At 41.7% G+C, this 20,569-nt stretch overlaps 1 protein-coding gene across 7 annotated transcripts in view; it reads right to left on the bottom strand.

Annotated features, from left to right (window-relative positions):
* Positions 1–20,569, bottom strand: part of Ambra1 (autophagy and beclin 1 regulator 1) — a 196,486-nt gene that overhangs the window by 32,237 nt on the left and 143,680 nt on the right. For all 7 annotated transcript variants that reach the window (XM_040745841.1, XM_040745843.1, XM_040745842.1 and 4 more), the window contains 3 exons: positions 11,845–11,955; positions 1,063–1,251; positions 91–245 (listed from right to left, as the gene is read on the bottom strand). In XM_040745841.1, coding sequence (XP_040601775.1) covers positions 91–245; positions 1,063–1,251; positions 11,845–11,955 — 455 coding nt within the window. The remainder of the gene's footprint in view (positions 1–90; positions 246–1,062; positions 1,252–11,844; positions 11,956–20,569) is intronic.

Raw genomic sequence — 20,569 nt, 5'->3', positions numbered from 1 at the left:
TGATGGTGCTGGTCCTGATTGGAGGATCATATTACAGCCCCTCAATACCCTGCCTGCCAAGTTTAGGAGAGATGTAAGTTTGGTACTCACCCTCATGGAGGTCTCGCCACCATGGGCCTGTTGCAGCCTGAAGACCTGGGCTACCATGTGCTCTGTGGAGGGGTGCAGCAGGATCCTTCGTGAGGCCAGGCCCACCATTACATACCGGCCCATTGGAGACAGGCTTACAGAAATGGCATTGGGACCTGAGGGCCAACACAGGAGAGTCACATTTCCCAGAATTCTTGCCATCCCATGGAGACAACTTTTATGCAGTCCTTTCTCCTTTTCTCCAACTTTTCTATTTTTTTTAATCGTGCTCAGGTAATCATCTAGGGTTGCAGTGAGCAACAACAGGAAAAGGTGTGCATGCAGTGAGTGAAGTTCAGTGCACACAGCACTGCTGAATATTAGTTATGGCTCTTATATGGCCTGATTCACAAGGCTGCTAGTATATCTAAGGACTGTTCTGAAACAATGTTTATAAATGTTTTCCATCATTAAATAATATTTAATGCAGTTTTAAAGCTAATGTATGTTATCATTGTGCAGACACTTAAGCTACTCTTTAAATAAAATGGGTGTAGACATCCTTGTATGTAAATCTTTGTAGTTTTCTGATTATTTCTTTAGAAATGCATATTATTTCCTTAGGAATAAAATTTTTGGATTAAGAACATACATATTTGGAAGGTTTTTAAAACACAAAGCCAAATTGCCATGCAGTATATGTTTGCCCAGCTCTCCATGCCACAAGTAAAAAGCCCCTTCCTTCTTGCTGCCTTTGTAATAGATGTACACTGGTCACACTACTGTGCCAGGGAGAACTCTTACTGTGACTCTTCTGTAACGCTATAGCCAGGATTCCTGAAAGGCAATCTTTCTTTGGCCTGTGCCTCAGTGAAGGCAGAGGTAGTATATAACCAATTACTCTCACCCATGCACGCCATGCCTCACCTACGAATGCCTATGCCAAGGCATCAGCGTCAACTCTGCCATTAGGTTGGGCTTCCTATCCCTTACCAAATCGCTTGGTGTAGAGCATTTCCCCCAAGTTATGGGGGGCCAGGGAATACACTGCCAGGATGCCTTCATCAGGAAAGCCCCTTTGGCTGCTTGGGATGAAAGCTGCCAGGAGCTGGCCATCTGCAGAAATGTCACAGCTGGCATCATTGTAGATCTTGCAGTTCTGTACCAGGACATTCACGGAGGCTGCATTGGACAAAGAAAAGAAAGGGAGAAGTTTAAACACCATGCTGTTAGAAATTCTGAGACTAAGATGTTGTTGGGCCTTTTAAAGGGTGTGAATTCTCTTTAGAAATGGGCAAGCTGCCTTACTTAAATTAAAATGTTGGGAAGCAGGAACCAGGAGCCAGGAGGTAGGAAGGACCTGTGCATCTACCACTTAGTAGGAACTATAGGACAATCCATTATCACCACCACCAGCAGCTGGGTCTTAGTTCACACTTGATTAGGTAAGGAAAAGGTTACCAACAAAAGCCCTGAGAGCCACCCCACTGCTGTCTTCCTTCCTTTTTTTCCTTTCTTTCTTTCTTTCTTTCTTTCTTTCTTATTTTTTTTTCTAGACAGGGTTTCTCTGTGTAGCTCCAGCTGACCTAGAACTTGCTCTGTAGACCAGGCTGGCCTCGAACACACAGAGATCCACCTTCCTCTGCCTCCCGAGTGCTGGGATTAAAGGTGTGTACCAGCTCCACTACTGTTACTGTTCAAAGTATGACACAAAGATAAATGAAAACACAAGTCTGATTCTAAAATAAAGGGACACAGGCAGAGCACAGGACACAGGCACCAACCCTTCTCAGAATCTGCTATGTGATCTCAGAGAGAAGGAAGTCATTTCAGAAACTTGCATCTATCTCTCCAGGAACACTAATCCACAACTCCACATAGAGGAAAAAGAAAAATAAAGCCAGGCTCAGATCAAACAGTGGGAGTTCTGTGCTCTTCTCTCTGGGTCTCTTAGACACTATGAACCAACGTCCCCAGGCAGTCTTTACCTATGTCTACAGTTACCAAGAATAAAGCACTGAGCTGGCTAGGTAGGAAACTGGACCTGCTGAGGCTAGAGATGGGGAGGAGACCCCACTCGGACGGGACTAATGAGATATTAGTGTGCTAGCTTTGGTTTGCACTTGAACTCTCTGTGTTTGCACTGTGGGATTCCCTGCTAAGGGGAAATGGTTTATCCTTGATGTGAGGCTGCAACAAAAGGGTCCACCTACCACCCACACAAGGAGAACAGTAGGACACAGGTAAACAGGTCAACTTCCCAAGTGTTGTTTCACTTAGCTCTACTCCATGTGAGCTGACTTTATACTTGTTCTCTTACTTGAAAGAGATGTCCACCACTAGGGGTAGTAAAGTTAAAAAGTAAGTTAAGAGCAAAGCCAGGCCAAGCTTAGCTGTCCTTATCAGATCTACGTAATGTATTCCAGTAAGCCAAAATATAGAAGAGATGGCAAGGGAAACCAGTCAAGGAAACAAAAGATGGTTTTGAAGACTTATGGGACTGGAGATTGAGAGTGATTTGTAAAACTGTGTTTGTTCCCCTTTCCCTGTGTGTTGCTAACAGAGCTACAGATATAACAGAGCAGATAAAAAATGACATCAGAACACAAAGATTATTAGGCTGTGGTGCCAATCCCTGGGGGCTGACACCTACAGCACCATTACACATAAAACTGAGGCTGGTTCTGTTTGCTAACTAATAAAATAATGACAACCAAATACTACTGCTATCACCATTAGGCCTCTCTGCTGCTCAATTCCCAATCTACCATCTGCTCCAGCCTGTATGGCTAGATTTATCTAGTTAGCATGGGACCGTCTGCTCCTAACACAGGGTCCTAAGCCCTTTGCCAAAAACATGGCAATCTCCTTCTCTGGAACTACATGATTCCAGTCAAGGATAAGACACAAAATAATGATACAAAGTTTCAGTAGTGAATTCATTTTTTTCCTTTCTCTTTTGTTTTGTTTTTGTTTTCAAGACAGACTCTGTGTAGCCTTGGCTGTCCTGGAACTTATTCTGTAGACTAGGCTAACTTTGAATTTACAAAGATTTGCCTGCCTCTGCCTCCTGAGTGCTGGTATTAAAGGCCAACACCACCCAGCTACCAGTTTGCTTTTCTAATCTTGATGTAGACCTAATCCTCAGTAAGATACAACAAAATTAAGAATATGGACCTTTGCCACCAAAGGCAAGAATAGGTAATAACAAATATTAAGTACAAGGACTGGAGAAATGGCTCAGCAGTTAACAGGTCTTCCAGAGGACTCCAACTCCTGAGTTTGATTTCAGAACCCACGTGGTGTGGCTCACAACAACCTCTAATTCTAGCTCCAAGGGGTCTGACATCTTCTCCTGGCACCTGCATGCTTATAAGCATACATACACAAATACATATGAATAAAAATAAAATAAATCTTAAAGATGTTAAGTAGGACTTGAGAATAGGAAGGCAATATAGGATGCTGCAGACTGTTTTGCACAATTATCACTGTACCTATACTCAATGTCCCCAACACACATGATGGCTCATCTGTCTTGTTGGTACAGAGATCTAGCTTTTATATACTAACATGCATTTTGGGTAAAAACAGAAGTCTACAATGAGCTGGCCCTAGTCTGTACCCCCAGCTACTCAGAAAACTGAGACAGAAGCATGGCAAGTTCAAGGTTTGCCTGTGCTACAGAGAGTTCAAGGCCACCCTTGACAACTTGGTAAGACCTAACTACAGAAAGTAACAGAGAGGGATGGAGATATCACAGTTGCAGAACACTGGCTGTATACATGATACCCAGGTTCAATCCCATTACCACCAAGAGGTGGGGAGGGACCATAAAGACGTTAAACTACTAACATCTTTTACAAAGTACCTAACTGATTATAAGGATGAGAATGGGGAAGAAAATAAGGTTTATCATCTGGAAAGCTTTGGGCTCAAAGCCTGTGAAAACTGGGCAGACGGACAAAAAGCATTCTGTTAGTCTCAATTCCAAGCCACTATGTTTGTGTGTGTATTATCTTATGATTCCAAGTCAATGGTCACATCTCAAATTTCTCTCCCTCTTCCACCTCCACTAAATTTCATCACAGTTCCTGGTCACTGTAGTGAGCTCAGAAAAACAGCTAGTGATCCATTTATCTGGGCTTACATTGCAACCCTTGTAAAGGCATGTGGGCAGGCACAGAGGAATATGGCAGCTCCATTATAAACAGCACCTGGCAGTAGTTTTACAATTTTATTTTTATTTCAAAGCTCCAGTTAGCAGCTTACATTTGTTGTTTGTTGCTTAATAATTTCCAATGTGGAAACAGAAATAATTATAATGGTCAGTGGTCACTACTTTAATTCATGTGTGCAGCTTGCCCTCACAAGGCTGAAATTTCAGAGTCAATACACAAGAACAGTTCTTGGACCACTGCTACTTTTCTTGGGTGGAGAAAAGTAATGCTCCAAAGATAAAGAACAACTTATACCTTTTTGGAATCAGCAATAAGGTAAGTAGCTAGGAAGAAAGAGGTGAGTGAAATTCAGCCTGAGCCACTGTCAGCTTGCAGAACTGGGAACCGTGCCGATGCTCCATACCTCACTCTGCCATGGTAGTTCACTAACTGCAGCAAGCATCAGTGACCTTGAAGAATGATGGGCAGAGTCTGAGAGCCTGCCTTCCCAGCAAGGCCCTAGATGTCTCTGATGCTGTGAGTCTTGAACCACAGTTGAGAACTCAGCAATTGGCTGTCCCTTAGTGGTGAACAGGAAAGGATGATGGAACAGCTAGCTTAAGAACTGGGGATGTAACTCATAGGAGAATGTTTACTTTACATATGTTAGGCTTTGAAAGCAACCCTAGTACAGAAAGAGAATAAGCAAAACCAAAACCGCTTTAGAGGTTCAGGGGAAGCCAAACACAACAGTGTACATCGGTACTCACTGCACTGGGTTGGGGTGGGTAACATAGGCAGAAAGAAAGAAAAGAAAAAACAAAAACAAAACAAAAAATCTAACAAGTTCAAGGGCACCTTCAAGGGGGAAAAAGTGATGAGGAGGATAGCAAGAAGCCATGTTTTAGATTCTGCAATACAATATTGTCTCAATTAGAAATTATTTCCAAGTGAAAATACCTTAGCAGGGAACAGGAGGAACTAGAAATTCTGCCTGAAGAAGCAGATGGCTCTGCCTTCCTATCTGATCCATAAATTATAAATAAAAACCTTGTACAAAGATCCATGGGTAGCCTGTTGCTGTCCAGATGAGGCCATGGGAGTGACTTGCAGCTGCAGTATTTTACAAATACATCACACACAGATTTGGAAAACCCAGGAGGGTTTAAATCAGAAGCAAATTTCCTCTTGGCTACATCTCTGAGTCCCTCCAATTACAGCATCAGATCAGAGTCCAGATGGCATTATAAACACACCTTACAGGTATCAGTTACCATGTCCTGTGTCTGCCACTGAATCTTAAGGTCTCTGCCTCCAGGATACCTTAGTGATCAAAGCCATTCACCAACGTAGAGTTTATTCTCAAAAGTCAGAGTGAGCTGGTTATGATGGATCACACCTTTAATCCTAGCACTTGGGAGGCAGAGGCAGATGGATCTCTATGAGTTCAAAGCCAGCCTGGTCTACATATTTCCCATGGTAGTCAGGACCAGGGTATAGAGACTTTGTCTCAAATTACAAACAAAAAAATCCCGAGTGAAATTTAATTGGCTTCCCCCCCAAATAAAGTAGCATAAAAAGCTTACATGAGGGGCTAGAGAGATAGATGGCTCAGTGGTTAAGAACACTTGCTGCTCTTCTAGAGGGCATGGATTCAGTTCTTAGTGTGTGTGTGTGTGTTTGCGCGCGCGCACGCACACACACACACACACACACACACACACACACACACACACACACGTCAACTTATAACTTCCTGGAACTCTAGGTCCTGGGGATCCAGCACCCTCTTCTGGCCTTTGCAGACACTTAAACACACAGAACATATACATACATAGACACACACATAAATAAAAATCTGCATGGGGTGAAGCTTTACTTACCAAGTTCTAAGCATCTAGCAGGTAAGAATTCATTAGATCCCTAATCTCAACTGAAAGAAAACAAGTAGCAAGAATCATCAACTTAAATCAAAAAAGAAGGTTAAATGAGGTGCAGAAAGGTACCTGCTGAACCTAAAACTAAGGGTCAAAGGCTTCTAGGCAGGGACATAGCTTTAAAACCAAAAGCTGCCCTCTAGTAGGAGGCAGATAAGTTGGAAAAATGAATCCTACAGCAAATCAAAGTCCCAGTTTACTGACTAAATCCATCAAAAGTAAAAAATCAAGACTATAACTATACATGTGTGGTACAGTTAAAACAGCTAAAAGTAAAAACTAGGAACCTGCTGGGTGTTATGGTTCATCGCTTTAATACCAGCAGTTGGAAGAGGTAGGCAAATCTCTGTGAGTTCAAGGTCAACATGGTCTACACAAGAGAGCTTCAAGACAGCTAGGGTACCTTGTAGTGAGATATTCACTCCCACATCTTCCACCCTCCCTCCACCTATAGTGCTGACCATGCCTGTTTGGGCGTGGCCACAGGTGAGGACTTGACAGAGGGTAGGGCTAGGTCTGGGGTCTGGAGCCCAGTTTGCACTCTCTCTCTGTTTTCTGGTGGTGTCACCGAGAGCAGTCTGGTGTGGATCCTTGGAGCAGGCACTTGTGGCCGCCATCTGTTTCTTGTGTAAGTGATTTCTTCCCAAATAAAATTATATTAGCCTATATTGAGTCTAGTCCAGTAAATCTTGATCCATACATCCATAGTACATATTAATACCTACCCCCAAATAAAGAGGGCTTTAATGCTCATGTTGAAAGCATGGCAGTTGGTCATCTGGAACTAAGTTTCCTAGCAAATCAAAGATTTCAATGTATAAAACTAAAATATAAAAGTGGGAAATGATCCTGATGACACAAAGCCTAAGAACCATAAAAGGAAAGGCGTATAATTTTGACTTAAAATAAGTGCTATGACAAAAATAACCTTCAACAAAGTCAAAAGAAAAATGACAAGAAACTCCTATTATAAGTTAATTTTCTAATTTATTAAAAAAAACTTCTGCAGAATTACTAAGAAAAAAAAAAACAGTAACATGCAGAGAAAGGGGTAAAAGCACACGGGCAGCCAAGATAAGGCAGTACCATCAAGGATGTGCAGAAACATAAATGGTCTCATAGTAGTCTTTAGCCTACCAAATCCACAAATATCTCAAACTTTGGTAACACACTTCTTCAGCAACTGTTTATAAGATCGAGCACTCTGAAAGATTATGGGATTGGGGAGGTAGGGCAAGTATGGTGGCTACCTGTAATTACAAGCATTCAAACAGGCCAAGGCAAGAGGACTGCTCTGAATTTAAAGCCAGTATTAGTTAGAATGAGAACTTGTTTGGCAGGGGGGAGGACAAACAAAACCTATAGATGAGATTATTACTTGGCACATTCTGTATAAAGGGTGATAAGACAATATCTATCAAACCAACACATGTACCTTACTTTTCTTCCCTGCAGCTGTATTTCAAAGTAGTTATCTTATTGACATGAACATGCAAAAGACAATCTGTAGCAGTTGTACAGCAAGACTGGAAATACCAAAGCCCTTCAACAGGACACTGGTTACAACGAATTACTAGGTAGCTATTTTTTCAAAAGAGAAAAGGGTGCTGGGCAGGGAAGGAGGAGGAGTGGCAGCTGTGGGGGCTGCTTACACCAGCAGCAATAGCACAGCAGCTGCAGCTGCCACTGGGAGTGATAGCTCATGCCTATAATCTCAGCACTCCAGGAAGCAGGGGCAAGAGGACTGCTGCAAGCTCCAGGCTAACCTGGGATACAAGACAAGAGGAACTAGAGACAGCTCAGTGTGTAAGAGCATCTGTCCTTTTATAAAAGCATGGTAACTTGACTTTAAGTCCCCAGCACCCAAGCAATATGCTGGTCATGGAAAGGTGCACTAGAACCACAGCATTACGAAGTGGAGACACGAAGATCCTGAGAGACTTGGCAGAAATAGTAACTGTCTCAAGGCAGTAAGAGGGAAAGCAATAGAGAAAGACTATTGACATCTTACTCAGGCCTCTGTATGCACGTAAGCACGCACACAGAAAGAGAAGTGCAGAGCGTATTATATAGCATGTTTCATTTGGATAACATAAAAGGTGGAAAGCACTATTCTGCATTTGCATACACATAAATACAGTACTTTCAAAAGATGTAAGCACTGAAACTGATGGCGGCTACCTACTGAAACTTCTTTTTTGTTTGTTTTAGACAGGGTTTCTCTGTGTAAAACTTCCTGCTGCCCTGGAATTTGCTTTAAATAGACCAGGATGGCCTTGAACTCACAGAGATCTGTCTGCCTCTGCTTCCTGGGTGTTGGGATTAAAAGCATTTACCACTTTGCCTGGCTGGAAACCTATTATTGTATATCCTTAAATAAGTTTTGAGTGGCGACTATATTATCTAATTTAAATAATAATAAAGTAAAAATCAAAATAACTGTAAACTAGGGCCAATATGATATGGGTTAGAAATCTACAGATGAAAATGCAAATAAGTTTTCAATAAGGGAAGGGCAAACTGTATTGGATTCTTTTTTTTTTTTTTTTTTGGTTTTTCGAGACAGGGTTTCTCTGTGGCTTTGGAGGCTGTCCTGGAACTCGCTTGGTAGTCCAGGCTGGCCTCGAACTCACAGAGATCCGCCTGCCTCTGCCTCCCGAGTACTAGGATTAAAGGCATGCGCCACCAACGCCCGGCTCTTTTTTTTTTTTTTAAGATTTATTTATTTATTACAGATACAGTGTTCTGCCAGAAGAGAGCACCAGATTAAATTGTAGATGGTTGTGAGCCACCATGTGGTTGCTGGGAATTGAACTCAGGACCTCTGGGAGAGCAGTTGGTGCTCTTAACCTCTGAGCCACCTCTCCAGCCCCTGTATTGGATTCTTAATAGAGGTGAAGAACAGATTAGTGTATCAGCCAGCAAGATGGCTCAGTGGGGAAAGCACTTTGCCTCACATGCATGATGACTTGAGTACGCCCCCAGGACCTCAAGGTGGAAGAGAATTGATTCCTGAAAGCTGTCCTCTGACCTCTACAGGACTGTGTGCATGTGCACATGCCTGCGTGTCTGTGTGTGTGTGTGTGTGTGTATGCAAGCACATAAGCAGAGTAATAAAACAAAATAGACGATTAGACATGTGGTTTATAGGTACTTAGAATAAAATGGATGGTTGTTACTTAGGATTCACTAAGAACAAAGCATGAAAAATTAACCTCATTTCCCTGATAGGAATACTAAAGCTGGCATTCATGAAATGATAAAAATATCTTAATTATTTAGAGTTATCTATAAACTTTTATAATACTTTAAAACACTTTACATGAGACAGAAAACAAGAGCATCACACACACACACACACACACACACACACACACACACACACACACACACGCACACACACACACTTATTTATTTTGGGGAGAGGAGTTCTTGAGACAAGTCTCTGTGTAGCCCTGGCTGCCTCGGACTTGTTCTACAGTTCATGCTGGACTTGAACTGAAGAGATTTGCCTGTCTCTTACTCCCAAGTGTTGGGATTGAAAGGTGTGTGCCACCATGCCTACCCATGTGTATATTTTGTGTGAATGTATATCATGTATGTATGGATGCCCTCAGACACCAAAAGAGGGCATCAGATCCCCTGGAGTTATAGGCACTTGTGAGTTTCCCATGGTGCTGGAAATGAAGTCTACTCCTCTGGAAAATTAGCAAGTGCTCTTAACTGCTGAGTCATCTCTCCAGATCCTGTCTTTAACAGGGAAGAGCTTTAGATGTGAAGACCAAGTACTAATAATTCATGTTCCAAAACTGCTACAGGCAAAGTCCAAAAACATGCCACAAGGCTTAATGGAATTTCCTGACCGATTCACCATTTTTGCTAGTAATCTGGAGGAAGACTGAAAAAGGATGTTTATCAAATTAGCAGGCGATCCCTAAGACCGAAAGAGGACAGCAGATCAAAGTTCACAGAGATGCTGCAAGGCAGGAACCAGAATTGCAATGACAGGAAGGTAATATAAACTGGCATTAGTTTTCAAAAAATCCAAGCCACACACAAGTAGAGAATGGCTGAATTTTGGCTTACTAACAATTATCAAGGAATTTTAAGTTATTGCAAATCCAACAGTAACTGTATTATGAATTTTCTGATCTGTTTTGCTTCACCCCACCACCAAAGTTAAAGGGGGAGGAAGAGCAGATTGGAAATCACATTAGAAAAAAAAGGAATCTACAGAAATTTGGCCTGAAAGGCAAGATGTAGTGGTAAAGGGCATCGGACAAGCCAGGCGGTGGTGCCGCACACCTTTAATCCCAGCACTCAGGAAGCAGAGACAGGTGGATCTCAGGAGTTTGAGGTCAGTCTGGTCTCAAATCAAATTCCAGGACAGGCTTCAAAGCTACAGAGAAACCTGGTCTTGAAAAATAAAACAAAACAACAACAAAACCCAAAATAATAGCAAAAACAAAAGGCAGCAGACAGATGATATGATGATGCAGCAGCAGATACAGGACCAATGAGATGAAGTAACATCAAAGGAAAGAAACAATGGTAGCTTGGTACAAGCAAGGATGGGGGCTGGAGAGATGGCTCAGAGGCTAAGAGCACTGATTGCTCTTCTAGAGGTTCTGAGTTCAATTCCCAGCAACCACTTGGTGGCTCACATAATGAGATCTGGTGTATAGGCAAATATGCAGACAGAACACTGTATATGTAATAAAAATAAGTAAATAAACTTAAATAAAAAGAAAGAAAGAAGGCCGGGCGGTGGTGGCACACGCCTTTATCCCAGCACTCGGGAGGCAGAGGCAGGCGGATCTCTGTGAGTTCGAAGCCAGGCTGGACTGATAGCCTCCAAAACAATACAGAGAAACCCTGTCTCATAAAAACCAAAAAAAAAAAAAAAAAAAAAAAAAAAGAAAGAAAGAAAGGAAACATAACAGTGATGGTGAGGCGATCATTAGAGGCCAACAAGCAAGGGCTGACTACCACTTCCCAGAAATGCGTAAGTCTTATATTAGGCAAAGGAAATGTCTACAGTGCTGAATAATCGGGGCCATAGGACATGGATTTCTTTAAAAGGAAACATTTACCAGTCAGAAACTTTTGTAAATAGGGTATTAACCATAGCGCTCATTTGGGTTGTTGAGATGTGGATTTGTCAGTAAGTCTAAAATCACTACACTTTTTTTTTCAGGGTCACAGATTCAGCTCATTCACTCTTTCTTTCTCTTAGCTCCATCTATCTTTTTTTTTTTTTTTTTTTTTTTTGGTTTTTCGAGACAGGGTTTCCCTGTATTGTTTTGGAGGCTGTCCTGGAACTCACTCTGTAGACCAGGCTGGCCTCGAACTCACAGAGATCTGCCTGCCTCTGCCTCCCGAGTGCTGGGATTAAAGGCGTGCGCCACCAACGCCCGGCCCTCCATCTATCTTTTGGTCTCTATGAACTTCTCCAAAATTTTCTCAGGAGAGATGGACTCTGGACATTTTCCCTGTACTGTTTTCTGAATTGCTTAACTAGTAGCTGAGGATATAAGCTTAGAAATAGTGTGTGGCTATCAACAACTCCATAAGAGATGTACAGTCCAGTGCTACTTCCATTTGTTTTTGGTTTTTAAAGTTCTGTTTCAGTAGAAACACATCTCACCCACTACCGCTACAGTTTTACATTGACTCACCATTGCTGATTTCTGGAAGGTCAAACTTAGTGAAGTCCCACCACTGAAGCCGGTAGGTAGTATTGGCAATGTTACTGGCCACGGCAGACTGTCCATCTCCAATCACTGCCCCTGATGACAGAGAAGACAAATAGAGCACATTAGATTACCTTTCATTCCTTTTCTGTATGTTTCCACTGCAGAATGTAATGAAACACAGGAATTAGAGGGAAAAGGTGCAAGAAAGTGGAGAGATCTGAATGGCAAGTCACTGAGAAGAGAAACATGACACAACCTTTCACAAGAAACAATTCTATGTGGAAATGGAACCTCATTCATAAGCCTTTCCTGTATTACTTAATATGTCAGGTCCTGAATATACACTAAGATATGTTTATCATTTGAAAAGACAAATAGGTTTTCATACAAATGTGGGCAAAGGAATCTGAAAACAAAGAAAACAGAAAAAGAAGATGAATTTCAGTTCTGAAGGTCTTGGTAGCATGCAGTGATCTTTGGAGAAGCAGTTTCTCCTTTGTAAATGACCTTTTTCCTATAAAGGGGTGCTGGAGGAGGCAGTAAAGAACAAATGAGGTAATATTTGTTAATCTCTTTTGAAACGCTGGCATATAACACAGCAAAAATTTATGAGCCTACCTTTGTAGCATGAGAATACTTTTATTAAGGCAATTTTTAAAATAATTCCCCCCTCCAAGAACTTCCTTGAATTCCAGATTCACTTGTAATATTTCAGCTTAATTTTCCCTAAGATATACACTTCAGTATGACATTTTTTTCCTTGGTAACCAATTAAATAAAAAACTGATTTTTTAACAGGGTGACACTTTAATTTGCAGTTGTATTTCATTTACATGAACATGTCATTTCCTCCTCCTCCTTCTGAGGTGCATTTCATACACAACCACCCTTTTGATCAGACAGAACCAACCCTTCTTAGGAGAACAGAATCTCTGCGTGTAAGACAGGCTAGAAGGTATTCTCAGTTGCAGATCTGTTAGTGCTGACCAGCCTTGGGACAATGCGGTTTTATGCCAAGATGCAGCAGCATCATCTAGCCTTTACTCTTCAAATATCACTGTGAAAACATCTCTATTTGTTTCTTTTATAGAGCTACTTTTACCACTCTGCTGCTTCTAGTACTTCTCTACTCTTTCCTCAAATGATCAAGAGAGAAACTGCCCTCTAAACAACCATGAAATATAGGAAACTTACTCCTTTTCCTTTTATTCAGTGGCTGTAGGCCACTGTACCAGAAGATATTTTTCAGCCTTAGTTTATTAACAGTCCCTGTCTCAGTTTTCAGTTGTAAGAAAAGATACAAATAACAGTTCATTTCCTAGATGATGACACTTTTAGGTTATGTGGTTTCAACATGGCCAATACGAAATAAAAGCCTCTAGGTCAGGAAGACAGTTCAGCAGACAAAAGTGCTTACCATAAAAACCTGATGAACTCATCAATAATAATAAAAAAAGGTGGCTCGAGTAGTATCACCTGTAATCCCAGCCCTCCTACAGCAGCAGACTAGGCAGAGAGAATTGCATGGAAGCTCCTATACACAGCATAGCACCAGAAATAAGACCCTGTCTCAAAAATAAGGTGGAAGGAGGGAACCAACTGACAACGAAGTTTTCCTCTAACCACACACTTGTGCTCTGGAGTATGTGTGTGCTCTCATCTCTTCACCCCTCCCCACACATAAATAATAAAAACACAAGAGCCCCGTAAATTTAGTATAATCTCAAATACATGGATACACATTGTGTGCGTGGGGGGGGGAAGGGGAATAAAAAATGCCTTGGGAGAAAGATAATAAAAGTTGAAAAACACTATTGTAGAATAAACAGATAGCCCTAAAAAACTTAAAGTCTTGCAAAATCAAACATACTTCCAAGCAGTAAAAGCACGAGAGCATGAGAAACACAGCATTTGCAGGTGTTAATCAATGTGCCCGCTGACCTTGAACCCCTACTAATGACTCTGTGATTATACACACACACACACATACACACACACACACACACACACACACACACACACACACACACACACACACACCCCATCCCATTCATACAAGCAACAGGCACATTTACCCCTCCTTTAACACAGGAAATCTTCCTTCAATAACTGTATCTGGGAGCTGGTGAAGTGGCTCATCAGGTAAGCCACTTGCTGCTAGGGCCAAAGGCTGGAGTTCCCAAATTCACACAGTGAGAGAACTGACTCCCACAAATTGTACTCTGACCTTCACATCTGTGCTGTGGCATTCGTGTACACACACACACACACACACACACACACACACACACACACACACACACACACACACACACACAAGCGCATGAAGTAAAAGAAATGTAAGGGGCAAGAGGGGGAATAAGGGCCAATTGAGGAGTCATATGGAGACCTAATAAGGAAGAAGCTTCTTAAACCATATGCATATATAAAAGAAATACAAATGGAATCACCAAATAACAGGGAGACAAAGACCCAACTAGACATCTCTAGCCACCAAATGAAACCTGCTGCAAAAGAGTTACATCTAATAGAGCTGTTGGCCAAAGGAGCCCCATGGAAATCCCAAACAAGCCCGGCTATTGGCAAAGCTAGTGGTTGCTCTCCACAAACTGATAAGGCCCTACTGCCGAAGACAGCCCCTACATAACTCAATGAATATGGAGAAGTCGAATTGGTGCCTACCTAGGGCCCTCAGCCTACTGAACAGTGTTCATGCACTGTATGGCACTCTGCACGCTCCCAGAGGAGAAAGGTAAACACCAACCCAGCCACAAACCCTGCGATCTACAGTGGTACCTGCCTGCAAGACACACGGGTGCAGCCGTCGCACAACAGCTGCGGGAGTCACCACCACCATCTGCCTAGATTTAAAGACCACTCCATGAGATGGAACCCTAGACTGGACAGGCCACAGCCCTAGGGGAAAACCAATGCTACTGTTGTGTTAAAGAAACATAGCAACAAGATGATTCCCAACAACACTCTGCTACATTCATAGATCAGTGTCTTGCTCAGTCATCAGCAGAGAAGTTTTCTCCTGCAGTATATGGGAACAATGTGCAGAAAGTGAGTCTCACTAGATATACTAACCACACTAAAGGGCAGGCCCCACGCCCAGCAATAGATGGCTGACACAAAACAAGCTCAGCTGTGTTTTACGTTTTTGTTTTGTTTTTGTCTCAATGTTTTGTGTGGGTATTTTTCTGCTTTACAGGTCTTTTGCTTATATATTGTGGTTTCCAAGCATCTCTATATATGTGAATGTGTGTGTCTCTACATCTCTACGTGTTTCTTATACTTATTCTTTGCCCCCCCCCCCCCCATTTGTTTGTTTTGTTTTGTCCTACTCTAGTTTGTTTTTATTTTATTTTGGATGCCTGTTTTTTTTTTTTTGTTTGTTTGTTTGTTTGTTTGTTTTGATAAACAGTTTTTCTGTGCAACAGTCCTGGCCATCTACTTAGAACTCAATTTGTAGAACAGGTTGGCTTCCAACTCACAGAGATCCACCTACCTCTGCCTCCCAAGTGCTGGGATTAAATGCGTGTGCCACCACCGCCATCACCTGGCTTGGATGCCTGTTTTCTCTTTCTTCTTTCTTTCCTTCCTTCCTTCCTTCCTTCCTTCCTTCCTTCCTTCCTTCTCCCTTTTTTTTTTGTTTTTTTGTTTTTTTTTTTCTGAGACAAGGTTTCTCTATGTAATAGCCCTAGTTGTCCTGGAACTAGCTCTGTAGACCAGGCTGGCCTTGAACTCACATAAATTCCAGAACTCACATAAATCCCAGCATTCGGGAGGCAGAGGCAGGCAGATCTCTGTGGGTTTGAGACCAGCCTGGTCTACAAGAGCTAGTTTCAGAACAGCCTCAGAAGCCACAGAGAAACCCTATCTTAAAAGAACTGTGCTCAGATTTTCTTGGCCTCATTAATGACATAAGTCATTTAAACCATTTTACTTAGAAGGTCTGACACTTCCCTAGAAGGAATTACTCTTCATTTTGATATAGACTCCATTCCACTACACTTCCAAATTGCTCCCCAGGCTTGCAAATCTATTGTCTAGATCACTGACATCTTTAATAGCTAGTCTCAAATTGCTTTAGTTGCTTATCATTTCTTCTAACTTACTAGAAAAGCATTATATCTAACCACAAATGGAAGGAGGTGGTGAAGTGGTTTTCTTCATGTATGATGAACTAAACACTAGTTGCTATGAAAGAATGAAGAAACAAACAACATTCTGGGGAGAGGACTAGACCTACAACCAGGGAAACAGTCCAGGAATCCACATGCTAGCTTTGTAACTAGGAACACAATGATTTCGGTTCTAGCCCCAACTTCAGAAGCATTTTGTACAGTCCATGCTTCTGAAAAACAGCTGTGCAATAAATACACGTGTAGGGTGGTACTGTGAAGACTAGAGAGGGGTTCTCTGCCAACAGTACCAGAGCACTGCACAGAAACAGAGCTTGGCATCAGTGAGTCAATTTTCAGTGCCATGTAAATACAGATAGGGAGTGAAAGATGCCAGCAACAGATTAGAGTATTGTTACCAGGTTCTCTTTTGCAAGAACTGCTAGCCAACTAAGCCTGTCTCTTGGAAACGTGAGGAAGAAAAAGTATTGTCCTGTTAAAAAAAAAAACAACAACCCCCCCAATCCAAACCACCATTTAGCAGCTCTGGCTGAAGATGCAGGAAATGTGCCAGGGCCAGTTAATGGACTGTGCCGTGGGATATTTACAGAGGTGGGCTTCAGCCTCAGAACCAAATCCTGACAGACAGCTAAAGGATGTCTAAGGCATAAAGGTTTTCACATCTAATAAACTAGACTCAGTATTTTTTCTTAAAAATAATTTTATTTATTTTGGGCGGTAAGGTCTCACTATGTAGCTCTTGGCTATCTCAGAACTCACTATGTAGACCAGGCTGGCCATGAACTTATAGAGATTTGCCTGCCTCTGTTTCCAAGTGCTGGGATTAAAGGTGTGCACCTTAATTTCTGGCTTTATTTTATTTTTTAAAAATTTATTTTTGTTAGGAGTAGTGGTGCATGCCTTAATCTTAGGATTTGGGAGGCTGAGGCAGGCAAATCACTGTGAATTCAAGGCTAGCCTAGACTACATAGCAAATTTCAGAACAGCTAAAACTATATAGAGACCCTGACTCAAAAACACTTTCAAAAACCCACAAAAATGCATTTTTTAAAACTTTATGTGTTTGGGTATTTGTCTAGGTGAATATATGTACCCCATATATGTGCCTAATGCCTGTGGAAGACACTTTGAAAATGGAGTTGTCATGTAGGTACTGGGAACTGAATCTGGGTCCTCTGGAAAAGCAGCCAGTACTCATAACTGCTGGGTCATCTCTCTAGCCCTAGAGTCAATATTTCTTAACCTCCACACTTACTGGTATTCCAAGTCAGATCAATTATTAGGGAAAGAGGCTTGTGTATTGGTAGCCTCTCTGGCTTCCACCCATGAATACTGTCCCTCTACACATCTGTGACAGAAAATTCCTCCAGACATCACCAATGTTCCCTTCAAAGTATAACAAGTAAAGTACCTCATGTTGGAAAGCTCCACCCAACCCTGCTCCTCCCATTCTAGACCCCGCCCCCCCAAAGCCCACCATCCTTGGCCCCTCTCCCTGAGATGCTCAAGACCAAGGCCATGGACCCTGACCTGCCAAGTGGTTCTCCCTCGTGGTTTCTCCTCTTCCCCTAAGTCCACTAGGGAATGCTTTGCTCACTAAACCTGTCCTATTAATTTACTCTGATCTGATTTATTGTATTGGCAGAGAGACTTAATATTGAAGTGCAGAAACTTATCACCTGTTACACATTTCAAAGTTCATGCTAGATTCCTAGCCCTTCTCACCCCTTCCTGTCCCCTAAACTCCCTCCAGTTCACAGGCTTCCCTTCTCCAGCTACCCTTATAATTCTGTTATTCTCAATATGCTCTCTTTACGCTCTGCTCCTGCTTCTCTCATTATGTGTTCTCTATTCTCTATCCCCTGCTATCGCCCCCTCTCTTGCAGACGGATAGCCCTGGCCATGTCTAGTTTGCTGGCCATGTTCAGTCTACTTCTTTCTCTCTGCTCTGTACTCTTCCAGATGCCTCTGGGCTTTCTTTTATATCTATAATAAAAACTATGGAGCAGTTATGTCAGTTTATACAGAAGGAAATTGATAAAAGGCACAGGATGGTTGATGTAGATACTTCTTAGCAAACCATTTCTACCTTTGATTGGAGCTGGCTTAGAGCAGGATCTTACAGTTTGTACTTTGTTTTTATTATGGTTTCAGAAAACACAGGTGAGTCAAACAGACTCACTTGTGTGACTTTTTGTAAATTAATCATTTGAATCCAGGTTTCCTTATCTGTTAAAAAAAAAAGAGCATGTAATAGCTTGGCATGGTGATGCAAGTCCATAATCCCAGCACTGGTGGTATAGAAATAATATGCCTTCTCACTGAGAAATCACTCCATACACTTAGACATGAAGGAAAGCTCTTTACTAAAGCACCTCTGGTTAGTAGTGGCTAACAGCCCCCTAAAAGAGTTAGGCCTCCATTACAAGACTTTATTAATTTATATACATTTTAGGCTTATGTATTCCACAAACGCCATCATCCTTAAAACTCTTTTGAGTACCGGGCCCAGCTCACACTTCAAACTATCTAAACAGAGACAGGAGACTGTAAGTCTGGCCACTTAGGCAGCTAGGAGATTTACACAGCAAAGACATTACATATTGCCCGAATTATTTCAATTACATCAGTGTTGTTCTTTTTGAATAGTTGTTACCCAGGGCCACCCCCATTATGTTTTTTGTGATAAAAGCACAGGGAATTTAATGGCAGATCAGAACCTATCTCATGATGGTTGTGGCCATAGCATGCGCTGCCCATTAGAAGTATGTCTTCTGTTGTGGAAAGGCAAGGAGGCTTGATGGCTGGTCAGATATGGCAATTAAACATTTACATCCTAGCATCCTAAATTTCACATACTGTTAGCATACTAATTTATCTTTGAGGTATTTTAGAGACAATGTTCCCTTAAGTAAATTCTACTTGTGTTTCTTAATATCTCTTGTGCCAATCTATTTTTTTTTTTTTTTTTTTTTTGGTTTTTCGAGACAGGGTTTCTCTGTATTGTTTTAGAGGCTGTCCTGGAACTCGCTCTGTAGACCAGGCTGGCCTCAAACTCACAGAGATCCGCCTGCCTCTGCCTCCCGAGTGCTAGGATTAAAGGCGTGCGCCACCACCGCCCGGCTGTGCCAATCTATTAACACATCCTTTAAAACATCAATCCTATTACTGTGAGTTTCTTCTACATTATTCAGAAGGTAGAAACAGAAAGATCATGAATTTGAGGCCAGTCTGGAAATAAAAAACAAACAAACAAAAAATCAAGCAAGAAAATAAACAACAAACCTCTTAAAACTAAACAATAAAAAGCCCAACAACCTGATTTTCAAAATGAGCAAAGAACCTGAACAAACAACTCAATGAAGAAGTTGTACAGATAGTAAATATGCACATGGTTCCAGGCCAGTCAGCAGAGTAGCGAACTTAAATTACAAAGAGAAATTATTCCTCAGGTACCAGTACGACAACATTCTAAAGCAGTGATAACTCATATTGCTGGCAAGACCTGGAGTAACATTCTCTGCTGGTGGGAATGTAAATGACACATCTACTTTAGAAGACAGTTTGACATTCTCCTGGAAAACTGAACACACTCTTAACATATACTCAGTGACTGGGTAAAAGTGTGCAGAGGTTCCTCAACCTTGTATTCCTGTTAAGGTCACTTCAGGGTTAGCTAGAATTTGATGTCCTTGATAGAGGATCCTGTGGAAAATCACCCAACTCTACTCTAGACACCAGAGGTCAAGATACCCCAACAAACTTAGCTTCTGACAGTCTCTGCTTGTGCGAACATCCCCCTGCTGCTACTGAGTGAGGCAACAGAATGTGTTTTTTGCCTTTATGAGCTCCTTGGTCTAAATGTCTAATACACACACCCCCTCCCCAAAACCTAAGTACAGTCTTAGCCAGCTGAATAAAGACTTTCAATCGGCTATAAACTGTGTCTGACTGTCATCGCTGGTGGCTCCCTGTAATATAGATCCAGCTCTCCTGCTCTTTTGGATCTATTCAAAACTTATTTCCACACAAAAACCTACATATTGATGTGTACAACACTTTATTCACAATCCCCAGAACTTGGGCAAGTCAGAAGGTCCTTCAAGCTGGGTAGTAGGGGCATACAGCTTTAATCCCAGTATTCGGAAGGCAGAGGCAGGATTGGATCTACACAGTGTGCTTCAGGACAGCCAGGGCTGTTACACAGGGAAGCCTGTCTTGAAAAAATCAAAAACCAAAACCAAAACCAACAACAAAAAACTCAAAACTAAAACAAACTCTACCACGACAACCTGGATCTTTTAAAATTCAAGGCCAGTTGTGAGTTCCAAATCACCCTGAGTGACACAGTGAGCCTGTATGTATGTGTATAATATGATCACTAAAATATTGTGAAAAGATAGTAACTGTGTGCGTTATTAGTGAAAGAAGTCCAAAGGCTAAAAAATACATGATTGCAACTAAATATAACTAAAAACAGAATATTCCTAATCTGAAATGAAAAAACCAGAATGGTAGAATTACATATGTATACAACCATGCTCAGCTTCAAAATCTGA

This window comes from Mesocricetus auratus, unplaced genomic scaffold, assembly GCF_017639785.1.
Source record: "Mesocricetus auratus isolate SY011 unplaced genomic scaffold, BCM_Maur_2.0 Super-Scaffold_100004, whole genome shotgun sequence".
Classification (NCBI taxonomy): Eukaryota; Metazoa; Chordata; class Mammalia; order Rodentia; family Cricetidae; genus Mesocricetus; species Mesocricetus auratus.
This window is presented reverse-complemented; position numbering and strand designations above follow the sequence as displayed.